This window comes from Ovis canadensis, chromosome 2, assembly GCF_042477335.2.
Source record: "Ovis canadensis isolate MfBH-ARS-UI-01 breed Bighorn chromosome 2, ARS-UI_OviCan_v2, whole genome shotgun sequence".
NCBI classification, from domain to species: domain Eukaryota; kingdom Metazoa; phylum Chordata; class Mammalia; order Artiodactyla; family Bovidae; genus Ovis; species Ovis canadensis.
Window position 1 is genome coordinate 226,808,288 of NC_091246.1, and position 17,584 is coordinate 226,825,871.

General features: G+C 58.6%; 2 protein-coding genes across 5 annotated transcripts; both read left to right on the forward strand.

The window, feature by feature from the left end:
* SPEGNB (SPEG neighbor) lies at positions 1-2,890 on the forward strand. The gene is given in 6 exon segments (XM_069573768.1): positions 1-143; positions 769-1,079; positions 1,676-1,798; positions 1,801-1,813; positions 1,997-2,097; positions 2,745-2,890. Coding segments are annotated over 6 exon segments (837 nt in total).
* GMPPA (GDP-mannose pyrophosphorylase A) lies at positions 2,790-10,131 on the forward strand. 4 transcript variants are annotated; one of them, XM_069574630.1, is made up of 13 exons: positions 2,790-2,876; positions 3,777-3,837; positions 3,943-4,040; positions 5,242-5,345; positions 5,603-5,789; positions 6,152-6,211; positions 7,272-7,402; positions 8,430-8,564; positions 8,671-8,768; positions 8,935-8,981; positions 9,193-9,285; positions 9,396-9,564; positions 9,846-10,131. In XM_069574630.1, exons 2-13 carry the CDS (start codon positions 3,798-3,800, stop codon positions 9,944-9,946), a joined length of 1,263 nt encoding a protein of 420 aa, XP_069430731.1. In that variant the 5' UTR covers positions 2,790-2,876; positions 3,777-3,797; the 3' UTR covers positions 9,947-10,131. The 4 variants fall into 4 exon arrangements, with proteins under 4 accessions (XP_069430731.1, XP_069430734.1, XP_069430733.1 ...); XM_069574633.1 differs by having other exon boundaries at positions 2,811-3,111; positions 3,783-3,837; XM_069574632.1 differs by having other exon boundaries at positions 2,813-3,111.
* Positions 10,132-17,584: the final 7,453 nt, after the last annotated feature.

Consider the following 17,584-nt stretch of genomic DNA (forward strand, 5'->3'; position numbering starts at 1 on the left):
ATGTCCAAAGCGGCTCCTGCCAGAAAACCAGCAGCTGTGTTCTGCTCCGCTGCAGCCCCTCCCTATGGACGTTCGCTGGGTATCAACGACCTCCAGGTTCAGAAAGCAGCCATTCGCATCCAGGCCTCTTACCAGGCCCACAAGTAAGGGGGAGCTCTGGCGAACCACTGGAGGAAGGGAGCTGGAGCTGCAGAACACTCACAACTGCATTTGGGGGATGGCGTAGACTGAATACTGTATTTGGGGGGTGAGGGGAAACTGATGCTGAAGCTGAAACTCCAATACTTTGGCCACCTGATGCGAAGACCTGATTCATTGGAAAAGACCCTGATCCTGGGAAACATTGAAGGTGGGAGGAGAATGGAAGGGTGGTTGGATGGTATCACCAACTAGATGGACACGAGTTTGAGTAAGCTCCAGGAGTTGGTGATGGACAGGGAAGTCTGGCGCTGCTGCAGTCCATGGGGCTGCAAAGAGTCGGACACGTCTGAGCGACTGAACTGATACTGAGAACACTGTCATGTACCTGTATGGTCACTGGACTTAGAGTAGAGCGGTTTCTGAGGGGTGGAGGGGTGGCTGCCAGAGTAGACAATTTTACTAACAATTTAGGAGCAGCTGCCTTCCCTACCCACCCCCACATGTTTAAGGGTCTAGTGGACTGGGTGGTGGTGGGGAGAAAGGGATGCTGTACGGATGGACAGGGCTGCAGGTGGGCCCGGGCAGTGTCATGAGAGCTTGGGGCCCTGACCTGGACGGTGTGGGTAGGTCCCGGAAGGAGCTGCGCGAGAAGGGGCCACCGAGAGTGTTGGAGCCGCTGAAGGACCTGGTGCTGCTGATGGAGGGCAGCGCGGCAAAGCTGATTTGCTGCGTTTCGGCTTTCTCGGACCTATTCACCCACTGGGGCAAGGACCGCAAGGAGCTGCGCGACGGGCCCAAGTGTCGTTATGTCTTCAAGGACCCTGACATAGTGGCACTGGTGGTGCACGATGGCGAGCTGGCAGATCTGAACCAGTACAGCATCAACGTAACCAACCCCTTCGGCCAGTGCTCCGGCTCGGCGCGCATCCTTGTGGAAGGTACTACGCGCCCTTGGGGGCAGTGTCACCGCACGGAGTACCAGCTGGCGGGCGCCCACAGCCTGGTCTTGCTGCGCTTACCGCTGGGCCTCCCCGAGTCCGCCTGGGGATGTGGCCCAGCCCCCGCACAGCCTGAGCCGCAGACCAGGGCGCAGCGCCGGCCGTGCGCGTACTCCTTTCCTACCCTCAGAATTCCATCCTATCCGGCCTAAGAAGTCCGCTAAGGGCTTCAGTCACGCTATTCCAGGGCCCCAAGGTCACTGAGAGCCAGAAGCAGAGGCAGGGTTAGAGCCCTAGTCTTCTGGCTCTGAGCCCAAGGCAATTTCTGAGGCACCGCTAGATGTGCGAACATTTCCAGATTTTCAGCCCTAGAATCTTTATTGATCCTTCTTCATTAACCTCTGCGAAAGGCGGGATTAGTCCCGCTTGACAGTTGAGGAGATGATGCCCCAGCGAGGTTAAAGACCTGACCAACATCACACAGCGAGCTTAAAACCATCTAGTATTTAGAGACGGGTATTAGCTGGGGAGGTGATGACCTGCCTGCCACATCTCTAGGTCCTTTACTGAGTGGCAGTCCCTCTCCCTTCCTCTAGTTCCAGCGAAGATTCAGAAGGGACCGGATAACACTAAGGCGCGCAAAGGCGCCAAGGTAACACTGATTGCCGAGATCCTGGGTGAGCCTGCGCCCAACGTGGGCTGGGCCAAGAACGGGGAAGACAAGAAGACGACAGGTGAGGGCGGGGACGTGCACAAGGACAGCACTTGGGGCGGGAGCTTGGGCGGGGCGGGGGTCCAGAAACCGGCGGGAGTGGGAAGGGGGCGGGGACCTGGGCGGCGAAGAACGGAGTTCTGTACCCCCGGCGGAACCCGCGTAAACTGACCCCAGGCCCTGCCCTCCCCTTCTTCCCACCTAGAGTGTTCTTTGAGATCGGCAGTACGACCACGACGCTGACTATCCGCCAGGCCACGCCAGAGTACAGCGGCAAGTACGAGGTGTAAGTAGAGAACAGCCTGGGCACGGACCATCCATCGCTCGCGTGGATGCGACCTGAAAGGAATCCTCAGACCCGTTGCCCTGGCCGGAGCCCCGGGTGGGTGGGTCAGACAACCCTCCTTCATCTTGCTTAATAAAGCTGCTCTCTGACCCGCGGCGTCTATTCTGTTCTTTTGAGACGCCATTTCCCCTGCACTTGCACCCACACTTATTCCAGATCAACACACCAAGGTCACAGAAAGTTGGGATCAGAATGTTTGGAGGGTGCCTAGTCCAGTGGTTCATTTTGCAGACAGTGACTCTGAGATATGACTTCTTCTCACTGTCAAAAAGTTCCTGCACTACGAAGTCTATCACTCGTCTTGTGTTCTTTTGCATAGCTCAAGCAAAAAAATCCCCCCACCTTCTCCTGGGGGATTTGCACTCTGGCCCCGTCCATCTCAAGGCTGGCCACACTCCCTCAGGTCTCTAGCCTCGCTCTTCCCTGGGACCTGGCTCTCTGCTGTGGCTGATACCCCTGGGCCTTTTCCCAGACAGCTCAGGTCCTAATCTTAAATTCCAATCTCAGTTTCTCAGGCTCCATTCTTCTAATTTGGATCCGGCCCACTCGATTCCTTGGCCCCGTCCCCGTGCTCTCCCATAAATCTCACCTCCTCGCTCTTGGTTAGAAAGCAAGAGGCTAGTTGAGAACTACAATTCCCGGCAGACTCTGCGAAGGAGTTCTCGCGAGTTGCGAGAAGACACGTGCGCGGAAGGAGCAAGCAGTAGCGGGCGACAGATCTGGCGAAAGGGGACTAGTGGTAAAGGGAGCTGATGGAGGGGTGGCGAAAGGGTTAGAGGGCAGAGGACGGTAGACCGAGAGCGGCTCGGAGCTCTTGACTGGCTCTCCGCCCTAACGCTCTTGTGTTGGTCCCAAAATCTCTGGCTGCGTGAGGCTAGGATTTATTAGTCAGGTGTGGGGTTCAGAGGGTCAACAATCAGTTCTGCGAATCCAGAGATTCAGTACTTGTCTTCGGTATCCGTGCTCAGGGCTTGGTAGGTTCGGTGTTTGGGACGCTAAGGAAATCTGTCTTTTGATTCAGGGTTCATCACCTAGAGGTTAGTTTTAGGATTCAGTTTCAGCCTGTATATCAGTTAAGTTCAGTCGCTCAGGTTTATTTTAAATTGAATTTGGGATGCATTATATACGCATCAGTGTTAGTTCAGTACTTGGGAGCCATTCTTAGGATTGTAGTTAGATATTTGGGATTCAGGGTCTGAGGTTCAATATTCAGGGTTCACTGTTGGGGTACAGGACTTAAGATCTAGAGACAGGATGCAACAATTGGGAATTGATGGGTTTGGAGTTTAGGTTTCTTGAGGTTTGAGATCTGAGAAGGGTGTCTCTTGCTGAGTTTCTGAGTTTGCTGAATCTGTGGCCAGAGGGAAGACTGTTAGGGGTCAAATTGTGGGGTGTGAATTCCAGAATTTGGGTGGATTCATTGTGGGGTTTGAAGGCCAGCTGGAGTCTGGGCTGGGATTTGAGTTGTGTGAAATATATGAGGTGTTGTGTCCTGGGCAGATGCATATTGAACTTTGGATTTACATCCTTAGAGAGGGCTAAGTGTTACTATTTGGGGTTTGGGGCCTAATTAGGGTATGAATCAGGTTCCTGGGTTGAGTTGTGAGATCTGAGCCTGACTTCTCTGTTGGGATTTGAGGTTTAGGTAGCAATCGCCATCATGCTCAAAGCTGTGATCCTGATTGGAGGCCCTCAAAAGGGTGAGGAGCCAGGGGAATGAGGGGAGGAGGTTGGGCTGAAGTGGTTGACTGGGTGGGTGCAGAGGAAAGCAGGAAGCTGAAATGTGCTTCTTTCTCTTCTCCCAGGGACTCGCTTCAGGCCTTTGTCATTTGAGGTGCCCAAACCCCTGTTTCCTGTGGCGGGGGTGCCTATGATCCAGCACCATATTGAGGCTTGTGCCCAGGTAACCCCATAGGCTCCCCTCTCCCACTTCACTTCCTGCTCATCTCCTTCATGCCATATTTCCCCCTTTTCCAACCATGACTTTCCCACAAGGCATAACTTCAGGGACCACCATTTACAAATGAAAACGTGGATGTTGCCCCCTGGAGTTGTTCTGTACAGCTGCCCTCCTGCCCTAACCTAGTCTCTCATCTGGCCTCATGCTCAGATTCCACTCCTATTTTTAAAGCATGGAATGTGAGATCAGGCAAAAATCTTAGAGACAATTTAACGCTGTAGCTGGGGGAACCTTAATGATAGCAAAGCACAGAACTCATACCTTTGCTCACTGAGGAGCTAATTTCTTTATTGCTTTTGGTATTGAAGCAGGCAGGGTTTTATTTGAATCTAGTTTCTACCTGCTATAAGGACATGAGCAAATTTCCCAGTCTTTCTGAGCCTTAGTTTCCTTATTTGTAAAAACAGAGATGATTAAACCTGCATTGTGAGGTGGCAAAGCTTGCAGTTGTGTTTGTAAAGTGCCTAGTATGCTGCTGCTGCTGCTGCTAAGTTGCTACAGTTGCGTCCGAGTCCGACTCTGTGTGACCCCATAGACTGCAGCCCACCAGGCTTCGCCATCCCTGGGATTCTCCAGGCAAGAACACTGGAGTGGGTTGCCATTTCCTTCTCCAACGCATGAAAGTGAAAAGTGAAAATGAAGTTGCTTAGTTGTGTCAACTCCTAGCGACCCCATAGACTGCAGCCTACCAGGCTCCTCTGTCCATGGGATTTGCCAGGCAAGAGTACTGGAGTGGGGTGCCATCGCCTTCTCTGCTAGTATAGTATAGGCGCTTGATAAATTATATCCTCATCTCAAGCTCAGATTGACAGATGATAAATATTGGGGTGGGGGAATGAATGGGTTATTTAATACAGCTTGGTAGGCAAAATCTTCCCTAGGGTGAGCCCCAATTCAGATGTGAGAGGGCAGGAGATAATAGAATAATAAAAGATTAAAACATCAGGGACTGAGAGTTTCTCCAAACTTCCTCATCGTCCAGAGGAGGAAACAGGCCAGAGTGGTAAAGTGAGTGCCCAGGGGCCTCACAGCTGAGAAGGAAACTGTGGTCTCCAGACTTCGTGGCCAGCACCAGGGATTACTCCCCGTTTTCATTCTTTCCTATCAGATATTTTTTTCTTCCAACCTCTTCCTTTGTGCCCAGGTCCCTGGGATGCAGGAGATTCTGCTCATTGGCTTCTACCAGCCTGATGAGCCCCTTACCCGGTTCCTGGAAGCTGCCCAGCAGGAGTTTAACCTTCCCATCAGGTGTTTGTGCCCATGGGTGGTGTGGGGGTTGGGGGGCAGTGCCCTAAACTTCTGGTTATCGGGAGTGGGGTCCATCCACTGGACTTCACCCTCGCACACTAGGAGGATTCTTACTGGGGCATCTGTGAATCCCTGAGTTTATTTTCTCTGTGAACCGCGGGCAGGTGTACCTCAGAGCAGGAGGAGTCAGGTACCCAGGCTCCTCATATCTGTCTCTTCTGATCTCACTGAGTTGGCCCTGGGGTCCTTGGGGACAGGTACCTGCAGGAATTTGCCCCCCTGGGTACAGGGGGTGGTCTCTACCATTTCCGGGACCAGATCCTGGCTGGAGGCCCTGAAGCCTTCTTCGTGCTCAACGCTGACGTCTGCTCCGACTTCCCCTTGAGCGCTATGTTGGATGTCCACAGACACCAGCCACACCCTTTCTTGCTCCTTGGCACCACGGTGAGGGGACCCCGGGGGGTGCTGGAAGGTGCCAAGGGGGTGTGATCCAGAAATGTTTCTGGAATGCAGGGTGTCGGGGAGGCAGCCCAGGGGCTTGGACTGGGAACGGGCATCAGGAGGGAGTTGTGCCAGAAACCCCAGGAGCAGTTGAGGTGGCGGTGGAGATCCCAAGCCCTTTGGCTGCTCAGCCGCAGGGAGCGGGTGAGGGGGTGGCAGCAGCTGTCAGTTCTCACCGTTGCTGAAGCCCTGTCTGCCGTGGAGGTGTGTGCCAGGTGCTATAGGAGAGGGAAAGAAAGACAGAGGAAAGAGACCCTGCTGCTCTGGAGCTAGCAGGTCACTGTCTCTGTGTGTCTGTCTTTCAGGCTAACAGGACACAGTCCCTCAACTATGGCTGCATTGTGGAGAATCCACAGACGCATGAGGTGAGAGCAGAGAGGGGGCTGGCCGGTGCTTGCTCTGGGAATGAGAACATGGTGATGAGTGAATGAGGCATGAGATAGGAGATGGGCGTGGGAGGAGGGAGTGAAGGGCCTGTGTGTGTCATCATTCTCCAACCACTCCACCTCTGGAAATGCTGCACCACTTTGGGGTGGCCCCACTCTTGTCAAACAAGTAGGGCATGTCCTCGGTCGTTCATCTTGTACCCCTTCTAGAGGGATTGCGAGAGTGAAGGCGTCACAGTAGATAAATGATTGGGGTGTTGTGAGAGCACAAAAAGAGGCCCAACCCAGCCTTGCCTGGCTGGGAGAGGGGAGGGCTACCTGGAGAAGATCTGTTTAGATGAAGGAGACGGGAAGGCATTGCATATGGAGGGACCGGCATGTGCAAAGGCCCGGAGGCAGGAAGCCACATAGCGTCTCCAGAATTACGGAAGTCAGAGCACAATCAGCAAGGCAGAGAGTCTCTGTCCTTGTTTGTGAAGCTCCCTGAGCCTTTCACATACCCCTTTTATTTGTTCCAGCTTTAGTATTAAAAATACATGTACACACACACACGCGCATGCATAAATTTTATTTTGAAGTTTTGAGCTAGGCACCAGCTAGGTGTAAGAGAAGTAGAGCTGAAGGACAGTTCCTGTTTCTAAGGATCTCAGACTAGTGGGAAATCCAGCCATCACAAATGATACAAATGCTATGTGAGGTGTGGCCAGAGGTCAGGGGTGCCCGGATCTGAGAAGCCAGCTCTGGGGCAGAGTGGACTCACACTGGGTTTTGAAGGCCTAGTTTTTCAGATAAAGAGATGGGAAGGGGGATTCCCGGAGGAGGTATGCGATAGCATGGAGTTGTATTCCGGAAACACTGGGAAGTGGAGAGGAGAAAGGCATGTAGTTCAGACTTACCTTGAAGGTGAAGGCCAGCAGCCAGGGGCAGTCTGCGTTGCAGGAAGACCACTCTGGCAGCAGGGAGGACCTGGAGCTAAGGGGGTCTTAGAGGTGGTGACAGTGGCCTCTCCTCCCCTAACCCCAGCCTACTCTGTCCTCAGGTCCTGCACTATGTGGAGAAGCCCAGCACGTTTGTCAGTGACATCATCAACTGCGGCATCTACCTCTTTTCCCCGGAAGCCCTGAAACCTCTCCGGGATGTCTTCCAGCGAAATCAGCAGGATGGGCAACTGTGAGGCAGGCCCCATGACCCTGTGACCCCAAGTGCCCCTGGTCACTGACCCCCTGCGCCACCTCCCCCCCAGTCTCTGCAGGCTCCACATCCACCTGCTCACCTTCCTTGTCCTTTTTGTCTCCATTTGTCATCTCCAGCCGAACCTCCCCATCCCTCCCTTCCTAACCTCATTCTGTCCCTCTTCCTTATCCATCTCAGTTCCTCTTCTGTCACTGCCTGCCCACTCCCCTTCTGGTCCATTTCTCTCAAGCCCTGAGTGTCCCAGAGATGCCTTTCTGAACAGACGGCAACACACACACACGGGTGCACACAGGCTTGTGTGTGCGCGCGCACATGTGCACGTGTGTACACCCGTACTCGCAGGCCCAGGCTCCCCCTGGAGCACAGTGCCCTAGAGCCCTGCTCACCATCAACCACAGCCTAGGGTCGTCATCCTAGGCTGGGACCTGCTCCTTCTGTGGATCCCCGTCTTCACTCCCTCCTCCCCTGCCCATCTCCCATCTCATGCCTCATTCACGCATCACCATCTTCTCACTCCCACCCATCTCTCTGCTTTTCTTTCCATCTCTCCTGGCCTCTCTGTTTCTGCTGAGCTGGTATCTCCACCATCTCTCTCTCTCCCTCTCTTTCTGTGACTGTCTCTGCCCTCACCAGCTGCCTTCCTCTGGGGTGAGTCTGTCTGTGTTTCATTCCATCCAGTTGAGAGGGAGGGCGGATGGCGGGGAGAATGGGAAAAGGGGGGAGAACCTAGGTCTGGTCGAACTCCCTCTGGATGTAGGGCAGGATGGGCAGCAGGTCTGTGCCTGGGGACGCAGCAACTCGGGGGGTGGCAGTGGGGAGAGGCCAGTGATGTGTGCAAGGGTGATGGAGAGCTTCCTGAGATGTGAGCATCCCTCTGGAGCAGATCTGACCAGACCTGGAGAGGTGGTGGGATTCACTCTGATTCCTGTCCCCAGGAGATTGTGTTGGCCCCCAGTCGGGCTCAGCTGGGGAACAGATGTCAACATCTCTCCCTCTGTGCCAGGGAGGACTCTTCAGGCCTATGGCCCGGGGCAGGTACCATCCGCCTGGAGCAGGACGTGTTCTCTGCCCTGGCCGGGCAGGGCCAGATCTACGTGCACCTCACTGATGGGATCTGGAGCCAGATCAAGTCTGCAGGGTATGGGAGCAGCCTCTGATGGAGTGGTTGGGTCATCTGAGACTTTGGAGCAATGGGCGCAGGCCCTGCTGGCCCCTGAGCCCCTGTTCCACTTTCTGGCCCCCAGCTCAGCCCTCTATGCCTCCCGCCTCTATCTGAGCCAGTACCAGCTCACTCACCCAGAACGCCTGGCCAAGCACACGCCAGGGGGTCCACGGATTCGAGGTACCCATCCTGCCCCAATCCCTAACCTTTGCCCCTCAGCCCAGCCCCCCTCCCCTCTGAGCTGTGACTCCCGGTCACAGATCCAGAGGTGAAGTCTTAGCCCCACACTCCCTGAACCAGGTGTGGTTTAGGGGCAGGTGCCCCCAGTCCTTTCTTCTGCTTCTAGGAAATGTTTACATCCACCCAACGGCTAAGGTGGCCCCGTCGGCGGTGGTAAGCAGTGGCCCAACCCAGAGGAAGGGAGGGAGGGAGGTGGCCATCAGGATGGGTGGGGCGGTACAGATTCTCCCGAGCTCAGGGTGGGGTGTCTCCTTCGTGCACGGCTTGTAGGGTGGCCTCAAGCAGGTCCCTTCCCCTTTATCTGTTCTGTGAGGGGACTGGATTTGGGGCCCTCCAAGGCCTATGGTTGTGCTCTTCTCCACAGCTGGGCCCCAACGTCTCCATTGGGGAGGGCGTGACCATAGGCGAGGGCGTGCGGCTCCGAGAGAGCATCATCCTCCACGGAGCCACACTGCAGGTAGGCACCCAGGCCCATGCCACCCACGTGGCGCCCCCAGAGGCCAAGCGGAGGGGTGCGCCCCATGGGCTCTGCATCTGGCCCCTCACTCCCTGCTTGCTGTTTGTCAGGAGCACACGTGTGTTCTGCACAGCATCGTGGGCTGGGGGAGCACCGTGGGGCGCTGGGCCCGCGTGGAGGGTACCCCCAATGACCCCAATCCCAACGATCCCCGAGCCCACATGGACAGTGAGAGCCTGTTCAAGGACGGGAAGCTGCTGCCTGCCATCACTATCCTAGGTATGCTTTCCGGGGTGCTTGGCTTCGAGAAACTTCTGCAGGTGATGGCCGTGCCCTGTGGGAGCATTTGTGTGCCTGTGTGTATGTGTGCCTGTGTGTGTGTATTCCTTGAGCAAACATTTACCCAGTGTCTGCTGTGTGTCAGGTCCTGTGTGAGTCACAGGGGGCACAGATGGGCAGGGAGGGGTCCCCCCCACCCCCAGAGGGTGGTGGCCCCCAGCTCATTGCCCCTCACCTCCCCTCCCCACGGCTTCCCCCTGGTGCCCTGGTCCACACTGCAGGCTGCCGCGTCCGGATCCCTGCCGAGGTGCTCATCCTGAACTCGATTGTTCTGCCACACAAGGAGCTGAGCCGCAGCTTCACCAACCAGATCATCCTCTGAGGGGGCCTGCCAGAAGGCCCCCCTGAACTCCCATCTGCTCCCGTGAGGCTCCTGCCTGCCTGCATGGCCAGCCTCTGTCCAGGCAGGCTCTCCACAGATGCACTTACGGGGAGCAACGTGGGTGGTCGGAGGACTCCCGGCCTCCCTCTCCACTCCCTAATAAACCCGGGTGAACCCTGGAGCCAGCACTGACTCCGCTTGTGCCTGGGCTGGGGGTGATGGTGGAAGGGGGGCAGCTGAGTCAGGCCCCCCCACATTAGCATTTAAATTGGAGTTGTTGCTGCGGGCTCATGAATAATGAATCTGGAGCCCTGGTAAATTTCCCCCTCCTACAGCCTCAGCCTCTCTGCCGCTCTGGAGGAAGGCCCTCCAGGCTCCTAGCCCACAGAACCTGCCTTCACCCCGATGCTGCCTCCCTGTTCCCCTTCACTGGGCCTGGCTCAAGCTCTGGAGTGTAAGAGTTCCAGGGGAAAGGGGGAGGGATTTCGTTTGGCCAGTAGGGTGCAGGCGGCAGGCATGGGAATTGGGCCTGGGAACCCAGGGCCCAAGGTTGGATCACCTGGTGTCCGGTCTCTTTGGTTCCTGCCCAGTCCCGGCCCGCTTTCCACTTTGCCAGCTCCATCTGCTCCCAGCTTGGCTTTTGGCGGGATGGGGGGATTCTCCCCCGCCCGAGGTCGGATCTCTTGTCTTCTAGTCCCTGGCAGGCAGGATGGGCCTGAGCTGCTGCCTTTCTCTCCAGAAGCACAGTGGGAGCTACTCCATTCTGGGAGGGGAGGAGCCCTGGCCACCTCCCACACCCTGGCTCTGCCCTCTTCAGGCCGGTGGATGGGTAGGTGGAGGGTCCTCAGTCTTCCTTCCACATTCCTGAAGCCCCAGAGAAACCCAGCTCTCTCTGGTGTTCACCCGTGACCCCCGTGTGCCCCTCCTGGTGCCCCCCCCTTCCCCAGCTGTGGGTGCAGAGCTTAGTTGCCAGATGAGCTGGTAATGATCGTAATCTGCTAATTGAGAGGAATCTAATTACCCGAAGAGACTTGGGTGGGGGGCAGGGCGTGGGTGGGAGGGAGGAGGGGGTCCTGGCAGCCGGCAGGGGTGGCAGACAGCAGGGTGCCAGGGCCTTTATCAAAGCCCAGGGTTTCAGAGCTTCGGAGCTGGGCACTTAGAAAGATGTGCTTTCTCAGGGGCTGGGCTGAGGCTGACCTGGGGATTAGGCTAGGTGTGACCTCCCAGCCCCTGGAGGCCCCTGCAGGCTGAGTCAGAGCACCTGTGAAACAACCCGGGGGTTTCAGCACTCCTGATCTACAATACAGTCTGCCTTGACTCAGCCTCTTTCCTCGTTCCCACTCCTGGTCCTTCCAGTCCCTTGCCTCCAGCCCGGACCTTCTGTCGCCTCTGCGTGGGGTCCGCAGGGGGCTGCAGATGGCTCCTCTAGGCTGGGGTCAGCCCCTGAGGGAAGGCCTGGGGGCGGGGGGCCATGGGGCCAGGGGCCCGGTCCCTTCCTCTCCTCCCCCCAGTCCTGACCCTTCTGTTCCGAGTGGTTGGCGGAGGCCATGGCAGCTTCATCATAAATATGATAATTTAATTATTTTCTCAGCAAAACACCGTGAAATCCAATAAGTCTGTGTCAGGCCCTGGCCCCCAGGAACCCCCTCCTGGGCCCAGTGAGGGTGGGGGCAGGGGCAGGGTCAGTGTTAAAAGTGGAGGGGGCTAGTGAAGCTGAGGTCTCTGTGGTGTGCCCCCCACCCCAGGCAGAGCAGGTCACTGTTGTCTGTGTGCTTAGGTGGAGAGGGGGCTTCTAAGGAGAGAAGTTCCATTGCTCTTCACTCTCTTCAAGCCTAGTCTGTCTGGCAGGGGCCTAGTCCCCCTCCACCCCAAAAAGAACATCCCATGACCCAGAACGTGGGAGTGTCCGGCCTCCTGAGGGGAGAGCGCTGGGTCCCCCTTCACTGCCTCCTGGACCTCATTGGCCTTGTAGGGGTAGGAGGGTGCTGGCCCGTGGGGAGAACGGAGGGAACTGGGGTGGGAAGTATGGGATGGGGGAGAGGGATGCGGGGGAGGGGTGCGCTCCTGCCATTAGCGCTTTTTTTTAAAAAAAAATTCAGTTTCCATAAAAAGATTATTCTGTAAAATCAGCGAGGGGGAGCTAGCTGGGGGCCGAGGGGGTGGGGGGGCGGGGAGGCGGGTCCCTGGCACCAAGCTGGATGGGGTGACAGAGGAGAGCTGGGGACGGGGACTGAGGGGACTGAGCGTGGAGAGAAATTTGGACGGGCTTCAGGAGCCAGCCAGGGGGAGGAGGCCGAGCCAAGAACACAGATTTGGGGGAGGCCGGCAAGGGTGGGGTGTGGCGGGGACCGGGCCTCCTTCCCACCCCCGTCTCCATCCCCTCCCCCTGGCACTTAGCAGCCATTATCGGGGGAGCAGATTGCAGCCCCTCCCCCTCTCCGGGAAGCCAGCACAGCTGGGGCCCCGCCACATCTGCCGCTTCAGCACGGAGCACAGCTGGGTGTGCCCAGAGCCGCGCTCCCCAAAGCACGACGTGGGGGCGCGGGGGGGGGCCAGGGAGAGCCCAGACCCCCTGAGACAGACACACTGACACCTCTGCCAACAGACACAGACTCCTGGAGGCGAAGCTACACCCACCGCCACACAGGCTCCATCGTGCGCGGAGACGGGAGAACTGACAAACACGCAATTACTCTGCCCCGCCCGCCGCCCTCGCCCCTTCCGCCGCCTCCTCCCCTTCCTTCCCTCCAGGCTCCCCTCCGCCGCCCGGGCCACCTCTGAACCAACCTCGGCCCTCGTCCGTAGGGATGAGGGATTTCTCCCTCCCCAGACACCCTTCAGGAAGGTTTGCAGAACAGGTGGGTGGCGGGTAGTAAGGGGCGTCGGGTCTGAGGCTTGAGCTGGGGGAAGCCACTGCCCCTCTCCGTGCCCACGCCCTTACCCACAGAGGAATCCCCCCTCCGAAACACTGGTCCTTGCCACCCTGGACGTAAGTGGGGGTCTCCATCCCCCAGTGGGCCGGCGGGGCACCCTTAATTGTGGTCAAGGTCCCTGTGACACGGTGTCCACTGGCCGCCTCAAGGAGGCGCTGCCTGTCCTGTCCAAGTTCTAATCAGAGCTCGGAGGCTCCCAGGGCCGGCCCCTGCCACCCGCCTCCCCAGCAGTCTCCAGTAGCGTCCCACTCCCAAGGAATGCCCCTCTCCGCTCAGCTCTGCTACCCCGAGAGCAGCTTATGGGGGCTCCATCAGTGGCGGAAAAGTCCCCCACTTCAGCACAGTTGAGCAGGAAGACTCCGTCCTCTCCCCACTCCTCAACCAGGCGACGACCACGTCTGGTCTCTGGTTAAATCCTGCCCCCTCGCAGCCCTCGTTTCCCGCACTCATATTCTGGGCCCCGGGGTCTGGCCCTCAGCCCTCTCCTCCTCGCCTACCCCCACCCCGCCCCCGCCCCGGCCCCGGCCCCTCGGAGCTTTAATCCCTCCCGCTGCCGTACCGCCTTATCTGCTCCCAGCAGCTTTCACTGCTGCAAAGCCCTCTCCCCCCTCCTTCCCTGGATCTTCTTCCTCCTTTTTCCGCGTCCTCTCTTCTCTCTGACCACCACCACCATCCCCCCCACCCCCGGCCTGCCTCTGCTTCTCAGGCCCCTACGATGACTCCTGGCTGCCACCAGACAGAACGCCAGTGCCCTTGGCCCTCTCTCCAGCCTCAGCTCCGAGGCCGCCAGCTGCCTACCCGGGCCCACACTGGCCTCTCCCCACCCCAGCCCTCCCCCGACAGACTCCGCAGACTTGGTCAGCTTCTGACCAGCCGAGATTTTGCATCTTTCTTCCCTCCCTTCTCTGTCCCCCACCCCTTGTTCCTCCAGCCGCCCCCTCGATCTCAGACGTGGTCCCCTTCAACCTCCCGTCACCCACTGCCTCGGCCTGGGCGGGCCCCCAAACCGGATGCGGGGCTGTCGGTGCCAGCCACAGGAGAGGGGTCAAGGCCGGGCTGACCCGGCCCTCGGACAGAGGAGGGGATGCCTAGTGCGGTGGCCAGTGGGGGCAGGGCCCAGTGGCGGGACGCTAACCCTCTTCAGTTGCCTCAGATCACGTCCGGGCCTCCCCACCCCCTTCGCTGGGACTCTCATTAACCGCTTCTCCTGCCTCGTCCGCGGCATAAATAACCCAGATAAATCAGCCGCCGTCCGTCCCCCGCCCCTCGGCCCCCGCACAGCCCGTTTGTCACCGCTGCTCGCTCACCAGCCAGGACTGGCCCAGTCCTGGCCTCCGCCCCCTGATCCGTGTCCCTCTCCCACCCACGTCTGTCCCACACTGGCTGGTGCCCTGGGTCCCCAGCAGAGCCAGGCCTGGGACAGGCATCAGCTAGGGGGGCAGGGGGGTGTACTCTGGGAGCTGAGGGTAGCTGGGGCCTTGCTCTAGGACCATTCTGTGGAGTTTGGGGGTCATGTCACCCAGGCTGGGAGCGTGAGACCCACGAAGAGGGGGGTAAGGAGCAAGTGCAGCTTAGCCTGGGGGTCCCGGCTGGGAGAAGAGGCAACCCAAGGCCTGGGGGCAGGGGGCAAGATAGCTAGATCCCCAAGCTGGATCCTGAGAGGCCTCCAGGTCTACCTTCTGGAGCACTTTGCCCAAATAAAACCTCCATGCCCCCTACCAGGGGCTCTGAGTCAGAACCCTCTGGCCCTCCCTCACCTATCAGCCCCCCATTCCCACGCCCTGCCTGGTCATGCCGAACAGATGCCAATCTAATAATCACTGCCTCAGTCCATCCACTGAGCTGTCTCTGTCCGGAAGCCTGCTTCAGCTGGGTGGGGGTGGGTGGAGAACTGGACTGGGGAACAAGTGTGGGCAGTGGGGCCAACGGGAGGGCGGAGGACAACTGGCTGAGGCTTCACATCCTGACCCTGCCCTCCCCCATCCCCCCAACTCCTCCCCCCCAAACCTGCACCCACATTCCCACCCCCAGAGTCCTGGGCAGCCCCTCCCCCCTTGCTCACACCCGGCCGAATCCCAGCTAGCCACACTTGGCCCTGATGCTCACTGCAGGGGGCAGCTGGTCCCCTGGGAGTGGATGGGAGAAGCAGAGGGGAAAGGGAAGGGGGAGCTTGGGCGCAGGGCTGGGGGTGGGGGTGGGGAAGAAGCTGGGCCGGGCCCCAGGGACCAGCTGGGCAATGAGCCGGGGAAGCAGCCGGGAGGCTAAATGAGGGAGATTATCACCCAACTGCAGCCGGGCAGAGAGGGAGGCAAGCAGGGAAGCGGGGAGAGGGAGGGGAGAAGGGACGGGGGCCAGAGGGGAAGCGGGTGTACAGGGGATGGGGGTGGGGGTGACGGGAGGCTAGAGGGATGGGGGGTAAGGCCAAGGGATGGGCTGGAAGGACATGGAGGGGCTCCCACTGAGCACAGCCATATTCCCAGGATCTGGGAGACTGGATGGTGGGGACTTGGGAACAATTGGAGACAGCTGGCTGTGGGGCAGTGGGGGGGCGGTGCGCTTGTGGCTCACTGCTGCTCCACTTTGCAGTGGCCTGGAGCTCCCCTCACCACCCTCCGCCCCTGCCCCCCTTATCCCCACACCAAGTTACCACCCGACTTCACTCCTGCTAGAGGCTGAAGGCTTCCTGCCGCACCCTCAGGAGGAAAAGGGTGTGCTTTGGGCTCACGATGGAAGCCAGTTATGTTGGGGAACACAACCTGTGTTCACAGGATGATTTAGTAACACGCATGGAGTCTTGGGCAGCAACCAGTGCTGGGGGAGAGCTTGGGGGTAGCTCCCCGTTTCTTGGCAGAGCCCCAGACTGAAGTAACCTTAAAAAAGCAATTAAATCACCTTTTTAAAAAGAAAAAAAAAACAGTAAAGAAAAATCAATACCAGGAGAAAGGGGGAAGAGAGGCTGGGGAGGACAAGGAGGTGGGGGAGGAAGGCTGGAAGGGTCTGGCGGTCTACAGGGAGGGGTGAGCATGGCAGAGGCAGCGCCGATGGGGCTGTCGGTGGTCACTTGGCGACTCTGAGTGCTAACTCAGCAGCTGCTTTCAGTACCAATCCCTGTCCCCTCTGGGACTTGGCCAGACAAAGCCCCTGGCCCCAGGAGTCTGGGCTCCTCAGAGTAAAGGAGCTGGCCCAGCCAAGGGGTCCCTGAGGAAGCTACTTTGATGAGAGGCTGGGGCCAACCCCTGCAGGGTGCCACAGAGGGCTGGGGTCGGGTTGGGGGGGGGGCTCCACGCTTGGGTGACCTGCAATGGACACGGCCTGACCTGGGCTTGCAGCCAAGGGTGTGCAGAGCCGTCCCCTGCCCCACCCCCGGGGAGCCACCCCGGGCCCCTTTCCAGGGCAGGGCAGGCCTGCCGCAGGGGAGGGGTGGCCGCTGGGCAGCGGGTGGACCTCAGGCTCTAATCCCCGGCAGCAGCCGTTTCCCTCAGATCGATTCCCTTCTCACTTTTTTTTTTCAGCTGCTGGTTCCACGGCTGGGATCGATGGAGCCGCCTTCCCCGCCCCTCTGTGCTTCCTCTCCCTGCTGCTCATTAGCGCCCCGATTAATCAGCCCCCCTTTTCCTCTAGGGGACAAGTGCTTCTTCTCCCATGAGGGCTCTTACTTTCACGCAAGCCTCCCCACCAGGGCACAGGCAGCTCACTGTGACCACCCCACCCTGGGGGTACCCTGGCATCATCCCTTCTGGGCCAGCCACCATGGGCCCCATCCTGACTCTCCTCAGCAAGGCACGGCCACCCCAGTGCTCCCCTGCCCTTCTGCCTGGCACCCCCTGTGCTTGCTTCTTTAGGATTGCATTCCCTCCGATTCAAACCCAGCACATCTGGGCTCCCTCCAAACCCCTTATTTGGGCTCTTCCTGACCTCCATGCCATACCCTCTCCCCCACATCATAGTTCTCTGCTCCCTGGCCTGGCCACCCAACACGTTCCCTGCCCCCACCACAGGCCTGGCTGTGGCAAGGGATTTGGGAAATATTTGGGGAGGCAAAGTGGCCACAGATGCTTATGCCAGCCAGGGTGCCCTCTATCCCAGACACAGGAGAGACTGAGTTTGGGGATGGAGATGAAGTAGGGGAGAGGGCGGCCAGAATCAGAGAGCGGGCAGGGGCATGGTGGATGTTAAGTCCAGAGCAAAGCTCTAGGGAAGTCAAGTATCTTGATGGAGCCATCACTGACCCCTTGTCTGTCTTGCCTGACATTCTCTGCCCTCCCCTCCCCTCCCTCATTCAAACAAGTGGCTTTCCCAAGGAGTTCTCTGGAAGGTGCTGTGAGTGGGGTAGCGAGGTCAGGTGGTGGTTGGGTGCTGGTGTTAGGAGTCAGGGAGGCCAGGAGGTGGGGGATGGAGTTGGCTGACCCTTCTCGGGGTGTGGTCCAGAAAAGTGGCAGAATAAGCTAAGGACTCTGAGTGCAAGCCTCTTCCCCGGTGGCCTGGGAATGGGGCCAGGTGGGGACCCCACGCGTGACGAGGGTGTAGCAAGAGTTTGGGGGCCTCCCGATGAGGTTCCAGGCAGGGGCCGGAGATCCCTGTCCTGGGCTGGGGGCTGCCCCCCTCCCCTGGCCTGGCTCCTGCTGCCCGTGCCGCCGGTGAAACGCTGTTGACATGTCCTGAATTATTAAGCATGGGGTGGGCTCCGGAGCACATGCTGAGCGGA